The sequence below is a fragment of the Marmota monax genome, unplaced genomic scaffold, assembly GCF_021218885.2.
Source record: "Marmota monax isolate L192 unplaced genomic scaffold, Marmota_monax_Labrador192_F-V1.1 WCK01_AAM20220418_F8-fsc00041, whole genome shotgun sequence".
Lineage (NCBI taxonomy): Eukaryota > Metazoa > Chordata > Mammalia > Rodentia > Sciuridae > Marmota > Marmota monax.
This window is the reverse complement of record NW_026695238.1, coordinates 7055177-7079915: the sequence shown is the minus strand read 5'-3', so window position 1 is coordinate 7079915 and position 24739 is coordinate 7055177. Positions and strand designations below refer to the sequence as shown.

Sequence of the window (24739 nt, the reverse complement as noted above, 5' to 3'; positions counted from 1 at the left end):
TCTCTTGTATCCAAAATTTCTCTTCGTGAGAATGCTACTAGAAGCAGCATTCTAAATTACTTCATTTTCTAGTATAGAAAGAAAAGGTGCTTTTTAATATAAGCTACCACCCCTGAATATATGTCTTTCTCTCCCCTCTCTCCCTCTCTCTCTCTCTCTCACACACACACACACACCAGTGCAAACTACTCTAAAAATTCTAATTTTAAAATTAAGTATTAAAAGTGGAAGAGTTTGGAGTAGAATAATTTCCACAACTGATGTGTTCATACAGACAAGTAAATGTACATATGATTAAATAAAGAATAACTTTTTATACTTTGTTCTTAAAATTCTACCCTATCTTTCAGAATTGCTCCGATTTAATTTTGGATATTTTCCTAATTTCAATAGCTAAACAGAAAACAGCGAACATCTTGAGAGTGACCTACTGGGACCAATCACCAACTGGTGTGGCACTGGCTGTTCTGTCCCCTATACTGTTAAATCCATCCCTTCTCTGCTATCTGTGTCATGCAATACCAACCGAACTACATTTATTCCTAATAAAAAATATATAAAGAAGACACTGTCAGGCATATATTCACAAGTTCTCAATTTCTTAAAACATAAGTATGGGTATATTTATTTCTCTCAAATGCATACAAGACAATAATTACACAGCAACAAATCTTTTGTTCAACAATGATTTGATTCATAGCATTTGAAATTTACATAATTTCACAATGATACCCTTGTATTTTTAAATACAATAAGTAAAAAAGCCCCCCCATAACCAATTCTTATTATTTCCTATTTATCCTTCTATACATCCAAACTTTAAAAAGTTACAAACTGAACATTATACAGAACATATAAATCATGTTTAAAAACTTGAGGTTTTTAAAATCACTTCTTCCCCAATCTGATTCAGAAAAATTCTCCTACTGACAAGTACAATTGTAGGTGGTAAACTGGAGGAGGGAGAAAGAAAGAAGAGACAGACACAAGTTTGCTGTCTTAACATTTTACTAATCTTGTCAGTTAAAAAATGGTGATGTCATGAGAAAGAACAGTTTAGGCTTAATATGAGGAATGGAGTTTGCCTCACAATTTGAGACAGGCATTTCAAGTATTTTCCTATTTGATCTGAGCTCACTGTAGCAAACTGACGCCAAAAGGGAATAATTACTTTCTTCCATACATTCGTTCAATGTCCGCCTGGTAATGTGTTTTAAGCTCTTTGCGTTTCAACTTGAAGGCATCTGTCACCAAACCCGTTTCAGGGGTCCATGGTTCAGGGCTCAAACGAATTTTTACTGGAATTTCAAATTTTTCCAGACTCGCTGAGATGATGAAGGGGAAAAAAAAGACATTAAAGCTGTATAATTAAAATTCTTAACAAATAGTATAACTTCCCCAGTGGGGTACCCACCAAAATGCCCAACCATTTAGCCCATGAATCTTTGTTGTGGAGAATGCAGGAGGTGGGACCCGAGCCCAAGGGAGTGGATGCTTGAGTATCTGTCTTGGGGAACTCCATCCTGTCTCCAAACCCTTGTCTCCCTTCCCTCTGCGTTTCCCAGTTGGCATGAGATGAGCAATTTTCCTTCACCACACCCTTCTGCATGATGTTCTGCTTCATCACAAACCCAAAGGAAAAGGAGCTGGCTAACAATGGACTAAAACTATAAGCCAAAATAAATCTTTCCCCCTTTAAAGTTGTTTTTCTCAGGTATTTTCTCACAGCGACAAAAAGCTAACTAGCAAATACACAAACACAATTTTAAAAAGAGGTGATATGAACCCCATGGTGCATACCCTGGCAATTCAGGAGGCTGAGACAGGAGGATCCCAAGTTAGGGGCCAGCCTCAGCAACTTAGCGAGACACTCTCAAAATTTTAAAAAAGGGCTGAGGATTTAGTTCAGTGGTAAAGCTCTCCTAGGTTATATCCCTAGCGCAAAAAAAAAAAAAAAAAAAAAAAAAAAAGTGAGTAGTATTTAAGTAACAACATCAAGGGAGAAGCAGGAATATAAAGTAGAGTTTTATGAGATTGGAGGTAAGTTAATATCAACATAGTTCAAGACATTTTAAGTAACTGCACTGGAAAAGAAAACAACAGAAGAAGACAGAAAAGGTAAATGTTATAAAACATACAGAACACAGATAACAAAATAGCAACAGTTAAATCTGTTCAGATCAGTAATTACCCTTAATCTAAATAGATTAAATGTCCAATTGAAGACATGAAATCACCAAATGGATCTCTCTCTCTCTCTCTTTCTCTCTCTCTCTCTCTCTCTCTCTCTCTCTCTCTCACACACACACACACACACACACACACACACTCAAAAGCTGTCAATAAGAAACTTACTTTAACTGCAAACACAAACCTGGGCTATAAAATGAAAGGATAGAGAAAGATACATGATGGAAATAGGACCTGAAAAGCAAAGGGATGGCCATACTTACATCAGATAACACAAGAGATAACACTAAGATAACATAAGACCAAAGGGCATTATATAATGATAAAAAGGTCAGTTCTCAAAGGAAGATGTAAGAAATGTATATTTTTCTCAATTATACATGAAACACTCTTTAAGACAACCACAGGTTAGGCCACAAAACAAGTCTTAACAGATTTAAGATGACTGAAATTATATAAAACATCTTGTCCAACCACAATGAAATGAAATTAGAAATCAACAGCAGTTGGAAAAATATATAATTATATGGAAATTTAAAAAAGAATCTCAAATCAACCACCTGACTTTACAATTCAAAGAACTACAAAAAAAAAAAGAACCTAAATACTAAAATGCAATTCAAAATCACAATACCCTGTCCTCCCTATTAGAATGGCAAGTGTTAGTGAGGATGTGAAGAAAGGGAAATCTTATACACATTGTCAGGAATGTAAATTAGTAGTCATAATCAGATGCTTCAAAAAAATTAATAAAGCTACCATATGATCAACAATCCCATTTCTAGATATAGTTCCAAAAAAATTCAAGGAGATATTTGAATACCCATTTTCATCACTCTATTATTCACAATAAGCCATGAGGTGGAAGTAACCCAAATATCCACTGAGAGATGAATGGATAAGGAAAAATGTAGTATATACACACAATGGAACATGATAAGCCTTACAAAGGAGGGAAATCCTGCTCCATGCCATTACATGGATAAATCTTGAAGACATCCTGCCAAGCAAAATAAGCCAGAAGCCAAAGAACAAATAGTCTACGATTCCATTCATGAAAGTCAAGTAGCCAAAATTATAAAAACAGAAAATAGGAAGGTGTTGCCAAGGGCAGGGGAAGGATAAAAGGAGAATCAATGCTTAGTGTGTACAACGTACCAGTTCTGCAAGAAAGTTCTAGAGATCTGTTGCATAATAATATAAATATATTTAGCATTACAGAATTCTACACTTAAAACTGGTTAAGATGGCCCAAAAAACCAAAGGCCAACGTTTTCTCTGATAAGCAGATGCTAATCCATAATGTGGAGTGGTTGGGTGGGGAAGAATGAAGGAACTTTGGATTGTAGGGAGGGCAGCAGGAGGTGTGGGGGGGATAAGAAGGGCGGTGGAATGAGACAGACATTAACACCCTATATACATGTATAATTACACTACTGGGGTGATCTACACCATGTTCAGCCAGAGGAAGGAGAAAATGGGCTCCATTTGTGTACAATGTGTCAAAATGCAGTCTACTGTCATGTATAAGTAATTAGAACAAATAAAAAAATAAAATTTTAAAAAAGGGTTAAAATGGAAATTCAATATTATGATTTTCACTACAAATTTGAAAAAAATAAATGTGCTAAATTAAGGGCACAAGATGCCTTACAAGTAAAAAACATCTATTAACTCTAGTTGTAAAAGTAAACATGGAGACAGAACACAAGTTTTGACTCTTCAAAGATTAAAAGTATTTCAGGAGATGTTTCCAAGAGGAAATACAAACACATGAGCAAAATCAGGAAGGCACATATCATTAAGACAGAATGGACAGAGTCTGATACTACTGAGATATGGGGAGACTGTAAAGTAATTGCTGGATTATTATTATTATTTTTTTAATTTCAAACCAGTCAGCATTCTCCTCTAGGAACCAACTTAAAATTATCTTCTTCAGTAGGTACTGAAACCACCTGAACCAGTGCTTTAAAAAAAAAAAAAAATCACACACAGCAAGACTGCAGGGCAGGCTGGAGAAATGAGGACTCTCAACAGCTATTTCTTTTTCAGTTATGAATATTTTTACTCCCTTATCTATAACATGCTTGAATAAAGTCACAGCACATAAGTTACAGGCTACCAAAGGACATGACTAAAAATCATCCCAGGAATTTGCATCCTCCTCTGGGAAAGGATTAGTGTTTTTGGTTGTAAGCAGGATAATTGTATCCTATTAGACAAAAGTCTAAACTTTGTTATTGCCTTTATTTGGAAACTGTGATTTAAGTAGATACCTCTGAATGCTTTGTGATGTTCATTTGTATGTTTCAACTGCCTACACTAAAGTGCCTGGTTATTCAATTAAACACTAATCTAGGGATTGGTGTGAGGATATTTCTTATAGTATAAACAATCTTACTGGGCCTTATTCAATCAGTTTGATGGGCCTTAAGAGCGGAAATGAGACTTCTGCAAACAAGAAGAAATTCTGCCTTTCAAAAACAGCTTCAGCTAATGCCTGAAAGTCCAGCCTACCCTTTCTCAAAGTCTGCTCTACACATTTCAGGCTTTGCTTAGGAAGTCCCCACAATCACATAAGCCTATTATTGGCAATACATCACTTAATAGATGTAGATATAGATACAGATATAGATAGATATTATATATAGATAAATGGTTTTCTGTTTAGGAATAAAGATCAATCCCTTCTTTCTATCATATACAAAATCCTATTCAAAATGGATGAGAGCTTAAACTACAAAACTCTTAGAAGAAAAAAGGGGAATGTTTTTGTGACTTCGATTAGGCAATAATTTCTTACATGTGAAACCAAAAGCAAAAGCAAGAAGAGATAAACTGTACAACTACAAATTAAAAACTTTGTGTTTCAAAGAACACCATCAAGAACATAAGAACACAGAAGGCGGACAAATATTTTTGCAAATCATATACCTGATCATCAACTTGCATTTAGAATATGTAAAAGATCCATACCAAATCAGTACTAAAAAGACAAATAGTACCATTAAAAAAGGGAGACAAGATCTGAATAAACACCTTCCAAAGAAGATATACATCAATAATCACATTAAAAGATACTTGACATTAGCCATCAGAGAAATGCCAAACCATAAGAAGATAACATTTAGGATAGCTAGCATTAAAAGAACAAATGATAGCAAGTGTTGATGAGAATGTACAAAAATTGAAACCCTGATAAGCCCATTTGGGAAGGTAAATAGTACCAACATATTGCAAAATACTGGAAAAAAATATTTTAGAAAATAGTTTTGACTCTTCTATTATTCAAAACAGTTTAAATATAAAGTTAACATATGTCAAATCAATTCCACTCATAGGAATCTATCCAAGAAAAACAGACACATGTTCATACAAAAGCTTGAACCTGCATGTTCATAGCAGCATTTCTCACATCAGCCCAGAGTGGAAACAAAAGAAATGTCCATCAATTGATGAATGTATTAAACAAAATGCGGCATATATCCACTTATAATACAAATATAACAAATATTTATATGACATATAACATTTATGTAATATGTTATATATCTATATATTTATATCAATAAAAGGGAATTAAGTATCATTGATACATACTATAAGGGAGAATGACTGCTAACGGGTATGGGGTCTCTGTGGGGTAATAACAATGTTGTGAAATTGATTGTGGTAATGGTTCTACAACTTAATGAATAAACTAAAAAATATCTTATTACACATATTAATTGGGTGAGCTGTACGGCAGACTAATTATATTTCAAAAACGTTATTATATAAAAATAAGCAAAAAAGTATATTATGCTTAGTTATTAATGTTTGGATATTTCACTTTATTGGGAGATAATATAGGTTTTTAATGAACATCCATTAATTAATTAAATCAATTTAGCATTGGTTCAAAGTTTTCTGCTACCTAAAAATTACTTTCAATCTTGATATACTCTTGAAATAAAGGGCCACAATAACTACTCCTTTTGTCTCAATGCAAATTTACATTTCTCATGATCTTACATAACATATTCAGGTAAACTAAAAATGCATGTTTGTGTTACATTTAATGCTTAACTCAAAAGATACTGCTGTTTTTACCAAATCAACAATTTAGTCTTGGACCAAAAAAAAAAAAAGGAGAGAGAGAGAGAGAGACAGTATAGGACATATCAATATAGTAAACTGCCAATACATTAACAATGTATACAATTCCAAAAGGAGTTTTAGACCTTTCACTGTGAGCTGGCATGCTTATGAAGCTCAGGAGAGCCTTGAAGAATAGCTAAGTGGAGAAAGGGCCATCCGAGAGAACAAAGGCTACAATGATTACAATATTAAAGAGACATGTACATCAGGTTGGTAGGAGTGGATGATTTGTGTGTACTGTAGGAGAGCTGAAATGGAAACTGGTAAGTATATATTCTTCTATCTAGTAATAGTAGAAATGGTTTCTGAGCAGAAAATGATGTACCCAAACTCCTATAACATGACAGGTTAAACCGATAAGAAAAGCAGTTCTTAAGAGTTAGTTTAACAAAACACTCACCTGAAATAGCAGCTTCTGAAAGCACTTTCAGGACCTCATTTTCCATTTCACTACTGTTACACAGCTCTTCCCAAGTCCCTTTAAGTCCTTTCTTTCGAGCTAGTTCTGTTAGTTCCTTTTGATTTGGCACAACAAATCCAATGACGTAAGAATGGTAGCTGAAATACATAAAGGACAACAACCGAGAAACAAGATAGTATCATGAGTTAAGTGAAGTTACTGATACCTTGATATTTTTTAACTAAATCTTTTGTTTTTTTTTTATTAAAATGCATGTGCCAGTACATCTGTAACCCTAAGCAACTCAGGAGGCTGGGGCAAGAGGACCACAAGTTGGAGGCCAGTCTCAGCTACTTAGTAAAATTGTCTCAAGATAAAAAATAAAAAGGGGTAGGAGAGTAGCACAGTGGGAAAACACCCCTGGGTTCAATCCCTAGTATCAAAACAAAACAAAAAAATGCATGTGCCATATTTGGTATGACATACTTTTTTCAAGCAAGAGCCAGTTTTACTGTCTGATTTATAATATATTCTAGGGGAGAGTTTACTATTTAAAAGCTCAATCTGACATTGCATGATAAATTTCAAATATACATAACTAATGTGAATAGTGCTGGATATACCTTTTTGAAAAGAAAATTGCAAATAAATAATTTATCTTAAAAAAATCAGTATTTCATAGCAACAGGTAAAACAAACATAAAATCTGACATATATTAGGAACTGTATCTAAAAAAATTTGGTGGCAAATCAAAATAACATCATTACATTCATTTTCTCTTAGTATGAACATCTGTATTCACTGAGGAACTCTGAACTCTGAGTATGCTCAAAGGCAGAGATTTTTTTTGAAGACTTTATAAAATAGTAACTGGAAGAATAGTAACAGCATCAAGAAGAGGAGAACAGTTGTGATAATTAAAGGTAAAATTTTATGATATTTATAAGTAAAATCCAGATCTGTAGTTTCACTAAAGAAAATACTAACTGGCTAATTAAATGGCAGAAGCATTTATAAATCAAAGTACAGCTTGCTCAGTCAGTCAAGTCTTTGCAAATATCCTTTGCAAACACTGTGAAAACAAAACACTTCCTGTCCCAAACATTTCAAATAAGGGGTATTCAACCTGAAATTCATCCCTAACTTGGGCTATAACACCAAAGTCCATTTCTAAATTGGTTTATCTGATACCCGATTTTCTTTTTCCAATTATGTCAACAGTTATACCCACAAAATATCTGATCATTATATCACCGGAGAATAATTATGCTGTGCAATACTGTTATGAAAAATGCAATCAAGAGTTCTAATCTGAAATTCTAACACACTTCCCAAGAATGTAGATCTGAGATTTTAACTTTAAATCCCCTTTCCAGCTCTCTGCTATCATCTGGACCATGATGCACAGCTGTAGGTGGGTCATTCCTGGCTCCACTGACAAGCCAGGGCCTAAGCAAGCTCGAGCTGAAAGCAGGGCACTAAGTACTAGCCAGAGGACCACTTGCTGACATTTCTTTACTCCTCTTTCCTCAGGCTGGTTCTGTGAAACTTCCCTAGGCAAAGAGACAGATAATTAACAATATCTAAGCACCCATAAGAAAGGTTTTATTTTATTTTATGCTCTACCACATAGGATCAGCTACAGCTGTAAGAAGGAGACTGTTCCCAGAAATCACAGAGGAGGGGAAAGAGTTTTTAGAATAATTTTACAAAGAAGCCCATACAGGCTGAAAATGCTTATGGCACACCCAGTGTTTTCAGTATAAATAGTACAAAGTCTACTTTCTTACCTGTTTGCATATGCACAAATGTTATCTATCAGTGGGAGATTCTTCAAAGCTGCCTCCACTTTCCCAAGAGAAACATATTCTCCTGCCTGCAGTTTTACAAGATCCTTTTTACGATCTGTGCAAAAGGGAGGGAAAAACAATGAGAATATTAATACATGTAAATACCTTCCACTCCCTGAATAATATGCTATCAAATTATTTAACTTTGCTAAATTAAACATTACCAGCTATACTAAAATTAAAAACATAATAAAATTGGGCTCCAACTTTTATAGAAGTAAATATTCTTTTAAAGAAAAATAATTAACTTCTATTTAAGGAACCCCATCATGAGGGCTTCAGGTGTATTCTGCTGAATAGGTATGTTCCTGGTATTCATCAATACCAGGAAAAAGAAATGAAATGCCATCAGTAAGCTCTCATTCTGTCTGAAGAAAGGCATAACACAGAAACATAGTATGCCAATACAATAGGTAGTGCTAAGTGTCAAGTCTCTCCAACCTGTAGATTCAGAGTTATTTCTGTAAGTGGAGTCTGAGCTGAGTCTGAAGGGAAGAGTGAGAAGTAGCCAAGTGGAACAGCACTGCCAAAGGCCAGAACCTGGTCAGCTTGTATTATTGCAGGATAGGGGAGAAGACAGGAAAAGAAAGAGGTAGGAGGTGAACAATGGTCATTTGGCAGAGGCACCCTGAACTGAACTTGGAGCAGCCACTGAATGATTTTAAGCAAGAAAGTGATCGGGCAAGGTCTATGGTTAGTAACCATAGAGTATCAGTGAGAAGCATGAAGAAGGGTGGGGACACAAGCAAACAACAGAGAGGAACAGAGTGGCAGAACAGCCTGACCTATGAACATAGCAAGAAGGACAGTGAAAGGAGGAGTGTACTTCTGAAGCACATCTCATAAGCTAACTCTGGGCTATGAAACAGGTATGGAGAGCTGGTTAAAGGGAGAGTCTCACCTCCTTCAAGGCTTCTAGTTAGCATGACCAGCATAGTCATGAACACAAAAAGTCCTAAGAAAACCCGAGGAAGGTATTTTTCACACCATATGGGCCATAGCACTGGAGCTGTCAGGATTTCCTTCATTTAACTGGGCAAGGTAAGACTAGGTTCAGACAGGAAACCCCTGACCAATAATCTATAGATGTCAAGTAAGTCACAAAAAGGAGCATTCCCTACAGAAGCAGGACAGAATGGTAAAGTCACCTAAGAGTAACTAAAAACACCAATGCTGCAGCTTTTGAGACCTCAAAGTAAAACCTCATAAATCCTCAGTTCCTACTAAAAATGTTTTTATATTCCAGAGATGGCATAGCAGACCACACCAACATTACACAAAGATATACCCCTGCACTGACGGCAGCTTCTCTAAACACAGCCCTCTAGCATAAGCCCAAGTGAACATTCACTTTCAAAAAAAAATCTGATGGCTCACCAACAATCTTCAAACAACCATCAGGGTCAAACTCTCCAATATCTCCAGTACAGAGCCACCTCTGCCCATTTTCATCTTCAAAGAAATCAGCTTTTGTTTTTGCTTCATTTTTGTAGTAACCCATTGTCACATTTTGGCCACCAATAAGAATTTCGCCCCTGGGGTGTGGTTTATCAGTATTAAAGTATCCACCTAACAGAATAATTTAAGAGTTAATTCACCATTTTTATCCTATATGTATCACATGAACATTTAACACTATCAGTTTCCTAATAGGAATATCTTATTTTAATCCAGAGTTTTCTAAAGTAAACAAGGCAAACATAGAGATTGAATGAGGTGTATCAATATAAAAACCAAGGGCAATATTTCAGTTGCTTAACCCTAAGCATTTATGCTTTTAAGGTCTATTACAAGGGGGAAAAGAATGTAATTAATCTACTACATAAATTACAAATACTACACAGGTAAATGTTTCTGTAGTCTTAAATGTCATGCTAATAAAGCAATAAAAGTACTGTCATGAATTAAATAATAGAACAAATCCATGTATAAAACTAAATTACTATAGATGTAGAAGATTTATTCTTACAGAAACTTCAGACTGACTCAAAGCTTAATTTTATTGAACATTATCATTAATTCTGCTAAAAATAATTGGAGCCTTAGAACTGATTTATCTTTACTTTGAATATAAGAAAGGTACATCCCAATAAATCATAGGCAATTTTTACACTTTAATATGATCAAACAAATTTTTAAAAAGTGATTTGTATTTTCAAGAGCAAAAGCAACAAACAAACTTATGTGGATTATAAGAAAATTTCCTTCTGACAAATTCTAAGTTGAAGTCCTCAGGAAAAAGAAAAAAAAAAAAAACACGTAAAACTCCTCAAAGGATTAATTTTATGATTCTGCTTCTATAAAATAATGTTATGATCACTCCTAATTTATTAACATTATGCATTTAGTACATTTCAAGTTTCTGCCATAATCTTACTTGTATTTATGTGATAATAAGCAAAATTAAAACATTTATAATTCTATAGAAACAAGCAAAATAAATGTATCTGACATTTCTGGATAAATGTAACTATTATAAATAACAAAAAAGAGTACCTGTAGGTAATTTTATATTCTAAAATAAGAAAATGAAGTATGCTTCTAATTTCACAATTTAATCATATAAAAATTAATGCTCTGGTTAAAATGGGTTATTACCTTCTTCCCAGTTCTTTAATTTGATTTCACAGCAAACTAATGGTGCTCCCACTCTGCCAGTATTGTAGTCCCACACTAAGATGCAAAGGGGAAAAAGTTATTTCAGAACAGTAGTTAATGAGTTGATTTTTCTACATTACGAAAAATGAAAAGCTTAGACAGCCCTAAAGCATCCTGAACAGCAAAGCTGCAAACTGCCAGCTGTGAGGCCAACACAGGGGTACTATTTGACCCACAGAGTGTTTTGCAAACCCCAAATTACTAGACACTATTATGAATTACTACAACAAATTTTCTCCATGAAAATCATCAAATATCAGAAATCAAAGACTGTTATTTATAACATATACTGATACTAATTAATAACACATTAAGCTTAAATCTTAAAATCAGAAATTAAGGATCCACAGAAGAAACCATATGAATGTATTTAGGACTGTTTATTTCGTACAAATGATATTTGTAAGTTACAAAAATATGTAAAATATAGAGAACACAACAAAGACACAGAAATATAAAAAAATCAATGCAAAGTAGACCAGACATAAGAAAGGTGTAATAGAAGCTCTCGTGATAAAGAGGGGGAAAAACTGCTCAGTTAAGAGGTTTAGCCTCTATCACTATCTAGAAAATGCACAGTAGTTTCTTCTAGGAGTAGAATTCTCTGAAATGAGATTCGCCAGGAACCACTGAAGAGGTAGTAGAAGAGCCCCTCCTCAACCATGACACCATGATAAACTCTGGCATTATATTATCTAGACCTGAATATAATTTCTCTACATACTTAGGAAGACTCCCATAAACATTTCTGGAATCTGAGTCTTACTACACTTACCCAAACAACTAGGAAAAAAGAAGAAATTTAACAGAAAATTAAATTTCTTCTACAAGAAATTAAAATTAAAATTTAAATTAAATTTCTTCTAGAAAGAAGAAATTTAATAACTGCTGTAAGAAAACTAATGTATACAATACAAGCAACATTTGTTACTAAAGCTTCTTTTCCAGAATGTTGATCATTTTTTAATATTATACATCCCATAGTTTAATATTAAAAATTCTTCTAAATGAATTATTGACTACTGATCCACATAATACATCCTAATAAACCAATAGTAATAATCACAGTATCTGGAATTTACCATCATTCTGCTACACAAAAACCTTACTTTCTTTCTTCTTTCATATATTATAAAAAATAAAAAAAGGCCTAAAGCTGTGCCCCAGCCTCCAATGGCACTCAGAGGACATTTCATGGACAACACTGACCTTCTGTAATTGTTCCAGCCCCAGTTGATTCAGTGAGTCCATATCCCTGACCAACAGGACAGCAAAAACAGATATTCATGAATCGCTGTGTGGTTGGAGAAAGCGGAGCACCGCCACACAATAAAAGGCGAATATTTCCACCTAGCAAGCCTCGAACTTTGCGGAAAACAAATCTAAAAAAAATTAATCGGAGAATCAAAGGATTTTAAAGCTGAATGGAATTTTTTCAAATATTTAGATTAACCTCTCAATTTTGTTATATGAGATTTTAAAATTAAGTTACCTATCCAAATTCAGAAGATATCATGACTCACTATTAAATCTTATTTTTAGTATATCATCAACCAGGTAAAAAAGTATGGCTTCCTTTTAAGAAATTTTCAAGTAACATTTGAACTCAAAATTGCCAGATTTAATTTTATAAAGTAATGGAAATCCCTTATGGCCAGAGCAACTTATATCATTTTATACGTATGTGTGAAAATATCTATCATTGTTTACTATATATTAATACTAAACAATCTCACATCTTTATAAAATTTATTAAAGGCAAACTAATTTTTTGCTTTAACTTAATTAGAATTTTATAATTCTATGATACAGCAATCTAATTTTTTTAAAAAAGTTCAGGATAATTGAAGTTTTAAAGTAGTTATTGCTTATTTAAAATCTGGCAAAGTATTTGGTATGAATAAAAAATGCAAACATTTTTTGATATGTTTCTGAAAATGCACGTTAGAGATGGTTTACTACACCTCAGTCAAAAAATGGAGAAGAGGGAGACAGGGATGTAGCTCAGAGTAGGGTGTTTGCCTTGCATGAGCAGCACCCTAGGTTCCATCCCCAGAAATGCATGGGGTGGGGATGGCAGACACTTTGAAAAAGATTAAGACCAAGTGACAATTCATTTGAAAAAGAAAAGATAGATGAACAGACTTCCCATAGCAATTATTTTATCTCACTAAAAATAGGTAATTAAAGTAAGGCAGGGAAAAAACATAAAATTTTAAATAATGTGAAGCATCTTAAAACTGTATTTATATTCCCATAAAAAATAATTTGAATGTAATAGCTTCATATTCTAATTTCTAAACTATTTGATAAGAAAATCATAAATCTACTGAATATAGGCAGGGGTAAAACCTGTCATTTAAAACTTTAAACATGAAATATTAATTATATTTAGTTATCACTTTATATTCATATTGAATTAAATTTTAAAACAAAAATGTGATAAAATTTAAGCATAATATTAAATATAACAAAATTATAAGTGAAAAATTTCAAATTCTTATGCAGGTAAATTTTTAAATAGTCCCTTGACTTTTAAAAATAAATTTATTTCTCACAATTATCATATTAACAACCCTTCACTTACCAAAGGGAATAGGAAGGGAAGATAGAAAGTGGGTGAGAGGGATAGAGAGTAGATGGGTCTTTACTTACCTGTCACATAGTGGAGTACTATGCCCTTTGGAAATCTGTTCCATTTTGTAATTATAGGCCAGAATAAACAGATTTCGTTGAAAACTACTCATTTCATTTACTTTATTCATGACATTTTTGTAGATCCGATCCATGATTTCCTACATGTATGAGTTAATAATGATATCATATCAGCTGCCTCATGTATTTACATAACCACCAATTGCTATTTCTATCAATATTAAGACATTTTCAAAGATGTATTCTATCAAGACAAGAATTTTAAATAGAGTCACAGTTAGCTTAAAAGTGAGATTTCTGCAGATAGTATTTAATAGCAGAAATAGATACACAAATGAATAAGAAAAACAAATGCTTTAAGGCAGGAATATACCATTAGTAATTGTTTATATTGCTTTGCTTGTTTATCTTACTTATTCTTAACTAAAAACTAAATTTATAAAATAAATGAACAACTATTTGAAATATTTTTTAAAATCTCCTAAAATTATCACATAAATATATAGACGTACCACCTATTTCATTCACAAAAGGATCATAGATAGCATTTTTTGTTTTGTTCTTTGGTTTTTGGTTTTCTTTTTAATGCTGCACCCATGAAATTTCCCTTGTCTGAAATGCAATTTGCTTTAATAAAAAAATAATTTTTCCTTTACAATTTTAAGTTACATTAACTTCTAAGTGAACTAAGAATTTAAAGTAGGTTACTACTTAGGAAATTGTAATTATACTCACACAAATTCCAAAACTACTAACCATTTTCATTTGATTTTGGAAGAACTATGTAATAATATTGTTCTGAGCATTCAAGTACCCAACACTTCAAAGCAAAATGAGAAAACTACATGAAGCCCACATGAGGAACAGACAGAAAATCGTTGCTGTCCCTTATCTATTATCTTATTCCCAGACCCATTCCACTCTCATATTATAATTGGATTCATGGTACTTCTCAGGTAATTCAAAGTTGGAATAGCTTCTCTGTCACTCTTTTTGGTAACTTGGTCAGACTTTCTGAGGACTCAGGAGGGAATATGTGTAGGTAAATGTGGCCTACCTCAGTGGTAGAGCACTTGCCTGACGTGTGAGGCACTGGTTTGATCCTCAGTACCACATAAAAATAAATAACAATAAAGGTACCGTGTCTATCTCCAATAAAAATATTTAAAAAGAAAAAAAAAAGTGGCCTTGTTCCTTCCTCCTATCTCCTACTGCACTTTACTTAAGGTTTGTACTAATCAGCAAATAGGTATCAGAAAAATGATTTTAACAAGAAGCTATTTAAGGGGCTGGGAGTAGAGCGCTTGCCTAGCACGTTCAAAGCCCTGGGTTCAATCCTTAGCACCACATAAAAATAAATAAAAAATAAAGTTTTTTTTTTTTTTTTTTTTAAAGAAGCTATTTAAGTAAATTAACTGACTATCAGGTAGAAGCTGAAACTAAATTGAGTATTTAGTAAATAAAAAGATAAAGCAAGAGTAAGTAAATCTATCATAACACTTAAGGCAATATTGATATTCGATATGGAATAAATCCTACATAAGCTGCCTTGTCAAGTGGGGTTGCTGATAGTTCTTTAGTACTCAATATTAAATAATCATCAATTCTTACCGGGACAGCTGCCATCAGTGTTGGTTTCAACATGGATGTATCCCCTTTGCTTCCTTTTTTTATTTTTGAAGACTATGAAACAGAAAGAAAAAGTGATCCTTATTTTAAAAACTCAATGGAATTCTTAGATTAAAAAAGCCTATTGTAAATTTATCCTTTTAATGTACTTATATTCTAAAGAGCAATTAAAAAGAGCTTATTTTTAAATGATTGTCATTCTTCTAATATAGTGTCATACTGACAGGAAAAAATTGCTAAAAATTAATTATTCTAGATAAGTATTTCAAGTTATAGACAGATTTACCTGATCTGCTAAAGTCTGTGGTGAAGAGTAGCCAATGCGGCAGCCGTGAGAAAGACAAACAAGCTCAGCACTTAATTCTAAAACATGGGCCAGGGGCAAATATCCAATGTATACATCTTCCTCTCTAAAAGAAAAGAGAGATATAAAAAGCAAAGTTCAGGTGCATTCTCCCTGCCACAGAAGGCACATGGAAGGGCCATAAAGTATCAGTTTGGGCTCCCTGTTGTTAGAGGAAGAAAAAGAAACACTGAGACAGACAAACAGACATAGAATATTAAGAAAAAAGCACTACAGCCCAACCTAAAACTGAGATGGTGGGTACCCTGGGCAGTGGCTGTTTCCAGTCCTACTTGAAGGCACACACTGAGTGCTACAGACACAAAGTACTAAGACATAGAAAGAGGAGACAGAAGAACAGAAGAAATCCGAGGAGGAGATGGTCTTTAGTGGTTTGCCAACCCAAAGAACTCAAATAGATTTCACAAGTGTCTTCCAGGAATTTTACAGAAAACATGCCTATTCTGGGAGCTAGATATAATTAAGAATAATAATATCTTAACATGTAAGAAAATATGTACATACCTATGTGTATATTTTTCAAGAACTGCCCCCACAACTAAAATCTGAAGGGCAACTGAGGCAAAAATTATAAAGAAAACTGTTGCTCTTAATTTTTTCCTGAAGTATATATAAATATATATAAAAAAGAAAAATTTCTCTCCATCCCCAAGTTCAATCCCACAGTAACTCCATGTGTATGTGTGTGATTTCTATACATAATGGCATCAAAAATATCCATCCACGGCACCAGATCACTCATTACAATACTGATATCATCTAGGATGTTTCCTTTACAGTCCCTCAAACTTCCATCCAGTTTCCTCCATCAGTCTCTTCCCACTTCATTATACCCTACCGTATGCCACTGGAGTCAGTCTTAAAAACATAAATCAGAGACTGTAAATACAGAAACTTAATAAATATTTCCGGGTTAGATTATCTGTTCACCTAAATTGTATTTAGATATAAAAATCACTATGCTTGTAAGGCTCACCTAAATTGTATTTAGATATAAAAATGACTACGTATGTAGGGAAACCATACCAACTGACTAAAATAATTTAAACTAGGGGATTTACAATTATAAAATCAGATAAAATATGCACTTTAAAAAACCTGCAAATTACATTTCAAGCCTCATACAAGTAACTGTTTTGTAACTGGTTTTAATAAACTTAAGGAAATGCCTACTATGAATAGACTGAAGAAATACTTTAATGATATACTAAAATGACACAAACATTATAACAACAGGTACGAATACTGAACTACTCAGTGCTATTTCACTATGACATACCCCAGTTTGGGAATCCTTTTCGCCATCCCAGTTATACCAGCAATGATGTTACTGTGTGAAATCATGACTCCCTTTGGAAGTCCTGTGGATCCACTGGTATACATGATTACTGCAATATCTGAGGGCAATGGTTTGCAATAAGATCTGTTTTCTGTATTGAAGGAAAAGAAAAAATGCATACTTTTAAGAAATTCAGCCACATCAAGTTTTTTCATAATCATTTATTTGTTAACACAATTACTCATACAGTGGCCAACATATAAAGGACATAAATTCTATTGGGACAGACAGGTTAGGTCCATAAAGAAAATAAAGACAAGGTGAGAAAATGACAGTAGATGCTATTTAGATGGATAGGTCAGAAAAAGCCTCTCTGTAGCGTTATTTTAGCGAATACCTGAATAAAGTGAGGAAGAGAGCCATGAAAACCTGGAATTGGGAAGACAGAAATCCAAGTAGAGGTAAATAAGCAAGTACAAAGGCTCTCAGGTAGGAATATGTATGGAATGGAATGAGCAAGAGGAAGAATGGCAGAAATTATGGTGAAGGAACATCCAGGACTCCACAGGCCTCAGAGGGCCAGGCTAAGGACTTTGGATTTCTTTCTCAAACAGAAATCAACATGTTTTAAACATAGCTATCATCAACTGTGACAAAGAGAACTATACTGCCGTGTGGCTACCTAACTTTAGAAAAGGTAGAAAGGAATTAAGGAGACAAAAGGCTATTCTAGTAATTCAACTAAGAAACAGAATAGGGTATCTGGATATTTGCTAAAAAATGTTCTCTGTTTCACAGAGGTGAAATTCACTTGATTACACTCAAGAACTTCCTAACATACAGACTTCAAGGGAAAAAAAAACTCTTTTCAACAGGTTCCCAAGAGAATGACCACCTGTCTCTCCAGTCACTACTTCTGCATCTGCCATTCACTCCTTCAGCTCACAGCATAATTATCTGCCACCATATCAAAACACTGCCCTTTCTAAGATGACATTTGCTAACTCTGATGATGGTCCTTGTCTCTGAACTTCAGAGGAAATAGTCCAAATATCCCAAGAGACTTTGCAACATCTCAAAACAATTGTAAATTCTCTAACTTTTTAATGCTTATTTGACAATCCTAACTTCTAGATTTACCATTCCTAATTGTGCTTATCATTGGAGGAAAATATCTGACCCCTCTAGAAGGTTACAGTTGGAGCAGGAAGTAAAAGGAGGAGTTCTAGGATTAGCCATCTGTTAATAACAGTGATTCACATGGGCAAACGGCATCATGGCATCACTTTATAAAATTAACTATAAACTCTCCAAAACTATCAGAAAAAGGAAACAAGAAAAATGAATGATGTAAGGGAAAAAGTTTTAAAATTCATTTCAATTAAGTACTATTTTCAGAATACCAATAAATTAATGTTGATGTTGGTGCTTTCCTTAAACTTTTCTTTTCAAAGGCAAGATGAAAAGTATTTCTAGAAGAGCCCACCTTCCCCAACTATGCCTAGACAAATGTGATTTTTGATCTAACCTGAGAATCAAATCTTTGGAGTAATTCTGGAGAACATGGTGATTGGAGACTGCACATAAGGAATGAGGGAAATGTGACATACCCATGCTGCCCTTTGCTCCAAGAGCCTGCACTGCAGCCATGGTGTGCACGATGACACCCTTGGGGAACTCGGACCAGGTCGGTGGCTTCCCATCAACAGTGATGATGTGCCGCAGGCGTGGGATCAAAGAAACTATATCCTGGAAAAACACATTTACCACATTCCTTATTCAAACAGTTCAGGATCCAATAAAAGAAGTTTACTATATTTAGTGACTTATTAATTTCTTGCCTCAAAAAAAGCAAGAGGGAGACGTGCACTAGCTAAAGATCTGTTTTTAGATCAATAAATACTGGTCTAACTCACTACTGCATTGTACTAGATTTACAGTGTGTACCCTGTTCTTGGGTCAAATCCTAATCAACAAAGTTACTGCCTAACAAAATGGGCAGGTAAATACAGGATAAAGTTTGCAGAGGCAAAGCCAGAAAGGAGAAGGGTGCAGGAAGGAGCTATAAGGAGAGGGTGTAGGAGGAGGAGGGGGATTTCTCTTGTAAATTTATTTTAAAAGAATATCCCAGATGTTGCTCTTTTTAGAGGAAGCTATCTAGAAACTAAAGATAGCCTTTTCCTATTTTATTAAGAATCTCCCTTTTGGGCAGATTTCTCCTAGAAATCATCATTACTCAGTGATTTAAACTCAGTGAATTACTGATTTTAAATATAGCCCTTCAAAATAACAAATTTATTTAAAATACACTAGAAAATAAAGGAGTATTATACAAGAAAAAGTTGTAGCCTCTTCAATTTAGATACAGGCCTATTAGCAATTTGTAACTCGAGTCTATCTGAATATATATGAAATCTAAGTTTTCTATTTCAAAGGAAAGGAATAAAATCTGATATTTTAAAAGCTTGCAAAAATATTAAAAATGTTAAAAAGATCAAAAAAGAACTAAGTTATCAATAATAAGGTTCATCATAGTAAAAATTTTGAAGTAAATTAACTACAATCCTCACCTTCAACTTTGTTTGTAAGAGCTCTTTACTAGTGATAATATTGGTCACCTCTGTTTCATTTAATCCATGAACAATGGCTGGACCTCCTAGGGTGGCATATAATGTAACAACTACAAGGAAAAGAAACACAAGTCAGATATTCAAAACACCTCATGAACTACCAAATGCAAACAGCATCCCTGGAAATGGATGTGAGTCACAAAGGAGCTTTCTGAACACTAGATTATTAAATAAATAAGTCCATGAGAAATGGTGTTATGTTTCCTAAAATTATTTTGAAGTATTAATCAAATTTTTATTTTTATTTTGTTTCACCTACAGCTATTACAATAACATGGATTTTTTTTCACTTTCTGCCTAACTGAAAAACGTGAGACATAAAATGACTTCGAAAATAATTCTTTTAAAGCTTCTTAAAATAAACAATGCAAATCCAAACCTGTGAAAACAAAAAGACAATGCTTATTTAAAGAAAAATTGGAAGATTTTACAGCAAGAAATCTGGTGAAAATTTTTTGTTCTGTTTCATCTGAAAGACGAAAGATTTCTGAACTAAGCTTCCAGGACCATCTCACAGATTGACCCATCATAGTTGCTGTCCAAATAACAACAACATTAAAATTACCAATCATTCCATTAAGCACCCTGAAGTCCACCAGTTTCAGTATGGACATGTTTTAGAGGTCAACTGTTGCTACTGACCGAAGTGGCATTAATGAGATGCCAGTAACTTCAACGGGGGCTCCTCAGAGAGGGCAGCAGAGCAATAAGCCCTAGGTACAGATGTAGTTCCCTAGACCCAGAAAGTCTCCTATTAATAGGTCCAAGTAGGGCTGGGAATGTGTCTCAGATGTAAGAGCATTTGGTTGGCACATGTAAGACATGGGTGCAATTCCCAGCACCATACACCCACCCCTGCAAAGATTCAAGTCCCCTTACTACATTTGACAGGTACAATTTACTCCACAACTGATTCCTTCTCCAAGAGACCAAAATATCCAAATCCTAACAAAGAGTTCTCCACTGATTGGATACAAGAATGTTAACCTTTTAATTTTAAAAAAAAAAATCACCTCTCCCAAATTACAAAAGTTCACTCTTTCAGAAAATAAGAAAGCTTACTTACGCTGAAAATTATACATAAAACACGCCTGTGCAGCAATCATCCACTCGGCCCTGGTCTCACAGAAGATGGCGATATTGGTCTTTGCTTTCTGACCCAACATCTGTAAGCCATTTCCAAAATTAAAGGCTCGGACAAAGACATCTTCATAGGACAGCCAATTATAATTTCCCAGAATAACCTAATAAACATCAAAAAAAGATACAAATAGCTTTTAATATAATCAAAATATTATTTACAGACAGAAGTCAGAATGTTTCAAATTTAATAACTACATCTGCATAAAACATTTTGCCCAATAAAAAGCTAGAAATTGAGTTTCAAGTGAAAATCTATTTTAAAAATCAGCTATTTTGTGATATCTTCTAGAACAACTCAAATCCTATTCTAAATCTTTAACTGTGACAGAATTTTTTTTAAAATAGGGGAGTACTTTTTGTTTTCAAAAATATCCAGTTTGATGGAATTTTATAGGTCAATTTCTTGGCCATCTACTAATAATTCACTTGCAGATTTCCTTTACTTAAATGATTTAGCTGTTAATTTAATGTCCGGCCTGGTACTAAGTACTACTAATGCCAAAATTTGACTTTCTTTCCCTTAGGAACATCTTTATTTCAATACTAAATGATACAACATGACCCTTAAATAGAAATTGGTCCTGCTCCCCCAAAGTAATAGAAATATTTATGGCTGTTCAATTTGAATCGCTATATACAGAATAAATAAGTCTTGATTCCAGCCTTTCATCCGTGTTTATAGCATGAGTGCAGGTAATAATGAAGTTTGAGTTAGAAATAATGTCCTTTAAAGCTAGTTAACATATTTTTGTCTTTAGGAATTTTCTTTAGACAAGACCATAAATTCCCCTTCACAAGTAAAGACTGAATAAAAAGCCCACTCTGCAGAAGCATGCTAGCTCCCAAACACAGCTTTAGTAATGTGCATCTAAACACCTTCAAAAACATCTGACTATATTCATTTTTTAAAATGCAAAAAATAGTCAGAAATTTCCAGACAAGATGGGATGAAGACAAAAAGGACAAATGCTGCCCTCTAGTGTCCTATTTAAAGATAGTTTTAATAAATAAAATTTTTATTTTGATGAATAAAGTAATTGTACCTAAGATGGTACTTACTTAACTCTAATGGTCCCAAACTCTCACCCTGCTTTGCACCCCTATGAAATGCTCAGCACAGGGAGCTCCAATGACTTCAAAAGGAGCTCTGCAGGTGTGAGAAGACAGTTGAGAATTGGGCCAAAATGCGCAAAAACTGCATTATAATTATTAATTGTATAATCCGAAATATAAGACTGAGTGACTTTTCAAAAGAGTCCAGAATCTAAATGACAAGCTTTCTAAATTTCAAAGAATATGTGTGTTCTGAAAAGGTATTAGATATATAATTAAAATATGTAAACTCATGTGATTTCACCATGTGGCAAAGAAATCAAATCAAATTTAATTCAAGGGTTTCCTTATATATAGAAAACATAAGTTAAAATCTTTGCAGATTTTGGGGTGGGGATGTGGCTCAAGGGGTAGCGCGCTCGCCTGGCATGCGTGTGGCCTGGGTTCGATCCTCAGCACCACATACACACACAGATGTGTCTGCCGAAAACTAAAAAAAAAAAAATCTTTGCAGATTTAAATATAAAGTGAATTCTTTAAACCACTGAGTCTTCTAGTAATTATATTTCTCATAAAGATTTCATTAAGATAACAATATTCACTCCTTAGTTTTATCTGACTTGCTCTGAAAATTTTCTAATCCTAACTCTGTACTGTTGTCCCTATGGTTAGCCCAATCCTAGACTAAACTCATTAAGTTATTCTGCCTTTGTTGTTAAATACTGCTGCAGGGGAAAAAAAAAAAATCACCTTATTAAATATAGCACACAGATCTCTGCAGCTCACAATCATATTATTTATTCTACCCTAGTATATTCATTTTCTCACCCTCTGAAATATCTTTGAAACCTTCTGTTTACTTCCTCCCTTTCATACATCCATCTGGTCACCCTGTCTCATATTTCACTGAGCAATTAAACAGAAATTCCCTAAGCTTCCTATCATTAAATTTAATAACCTACATTGATCTGTACTTAGACTCTGTAGTCCACATGGCTGAGTATTCCTGTCAAAAGCCAGATTCTGAAGAGCTTACTTCAAAGTCTTCAGAATTTTCATTTCCAGTCCAGACCCTTAACTTGGATACCCATTTTTTTTACATTCAAGTAGGCTATCTAACAGTCCTACAAAACTCAGCAAGTTTTGAAAAAGAAAAAAAAAAAAATTCTCATTCATTGTCCTCCCCGTTTTTTCTCTTGGTCATTCCTGTCAGTATTGTACCATCCCCTCAACTGTTCAACACAAAAATTAGGAGACACTCTCCATGACATTTATCTTCACAACTCATTTCTAAATCCACCTATAAGTTCTACCAACTCAATCTACAAAGTATGCTCAGAATCTAGTCATTTCTTTCCACCTCCATCCCTGTCATCCTGGTCCATCTTTCCCCTGAACTCCTACCAATTGGTCAAACTGCCCTCATTCTTTTTCCCTTCAATCCACTTAAATGAGGTCACTCCCCTGTTTAACATTCTGCAGGTTTCCCCTTCCAGCAGCACTAAAAAAGAAACCAAACACCTTACCCTGGCCTAACAAGCAGTAGGGGATCTAGAAGTGACATGCCTCTCTGTATTCCTCTCAAATCCTCTTCCCTGACTACTTCCTATTAATTCACTTTGTCTTCTCTATTCTTCAGACTAGCTAGGCTAGGGCAAGACAGGTATGTAGGGCACTCAGAATCTAAATGCTTTCTTAAATTCTACACCCCAAAGACAGACCTCATTCAACTGAGTAGTGCCTCTGAGACACTACTCTACTCTATCCCACTACAAAGAACTTTCTTTACCCATATCTTTGAAAAGTTGGTTCTTTCTTGTTATTCAGGCCTCAGCTGAATCATAACATACTAAGATGGGATGGTTTTCCTTGATCACCAATCCTCTTTATTTTTTTCACAAAAGATCACATTTCTGTTATCTTATTGTCTCTTTTCCTCCCATGCAAATGTTAAGATCCAGAGAAGAGTAACCACCATAACCTGTTCACTATTGTTAGAGGCCCTCAACAATTATTTGATAAATATGGAATGGATGGTATAATTAAGTACAACTTCATTTTGAGCCCAAGGAAGTCTATCTGTCTCCCCTCTGGCTGGCTGCCTCACTTTTTAAGACTGATTTAAAAAAAAAAAAAAGCCATGCCCATCTGAACATTTAACTACCATAGTTCTGTTGTGATCAACAATCACATACATTCTCTGCCTGTCACTTCTTAAATATTCTTACCTGTGCCCCAATACATGATGTAAACATGGTCAACTTTCCTCACAGCATGGTTATCTGAATGACTTGTCAGGGAATCTTTGAGCAATTATGTCATCAAAACTTAGGGAGGGGATTAAGATGACTCCAAAGATCACTTTCCTCTCTCACACTTGTCTATATTCCTATTTTATGAAAGGTATAACATACATTTATAACATCAATGTTATTCTGACTATTACTTCCTGGAATATATCAACTCAGTAATTTAGTTTTGTTCAGGAACCTATAGTCTTAGATGCTCTGACCATGGTCACTTACTTTAAAAGAAAACTATAAAAATACAATGGTGACAACATAGAGAACATACTATAAGATAAAAGCACACAAATATGTAACCATTCAGGACTCAGAAGGATGAGACAGTCTAGTGAGGATCAAGATTTCAGACAGCTGAGTCAAACCTTTTTATTAAGTACTAGGTCTTTTTTTCCTTTCACTATTTGGGAAAGAACTATTCAAAAATTGTACTTTTTCTGG

The 24739-nt window shown here is 34.2% G+C and overlaps 1 protein-coding gene across 3 annotated transcripts in view; it reads right to left on the bottom strand.

Moving 5' to 3' along the window:
* Nucleotides 1-582: 582 nt before the first annotated feature.
* The window catches only part of Acsl3 (acyl-CoA synthetase long chain family member 3), a 73263-nt gene continuing 49106 nt past the window's right edge, over nucleotides 583-24739 (bottom strand). For all 3 annotated transcript variants that reach the window (XM_046439875.2, XM_046439876.2, XM_046439877.2), the window contains 13 exons: nucleotides 20866-21043; nucleotides 19740-19849; nucleotides 18780-18918; nucleotides 17170-17320; nucleotides 15813-15936; nucleotides 15509-15580; nucleotides 13898-14037; nucleotides 12452-12624; nucleotides 11183-11257; nucleotides 9962-10153; nucleotides 8525-8639; nucleotides 6734-6891; nucleotides 583-1325 (listed from right to left, as the gene is read on the bottom strand). In XM_046439875.2, coding sequence (XP_046295831.1) covers nucleotides 1168-1325; nucleotides 6734-6891; nucleotides 8525-8639; nucleotides 9962-10153; nucleotides 11183-11257; nucleotides 12452-12624; nucleotides 13898-14037; nucleotides 15509-15580; nucleotides 15813-15936; nucleotides 17170-17320; nucleotides 18780-18918; nucleotides 19740-19849; nucleotides 20866-21043 — 1785 coding nt within the window. In that variant the 3' untranslated portion in view covers nucleotides 583-1167. The remainder of the gene's footprint in view (nucleotides 1326-6733; nucleotides 6892-8524; nucleotides 8640-9961; nucleotides 10154-11182; nucleotides 11258-12451; nucleotides 12625-13897; nucleotides 14038-15508; nucleotides 15581-15812; nucleotides 15937-17169; nucleotides 17321-18779; nucleotides 18919-19739; nucleotides 19850-20865; nucleotides 21044-24739) is intronic.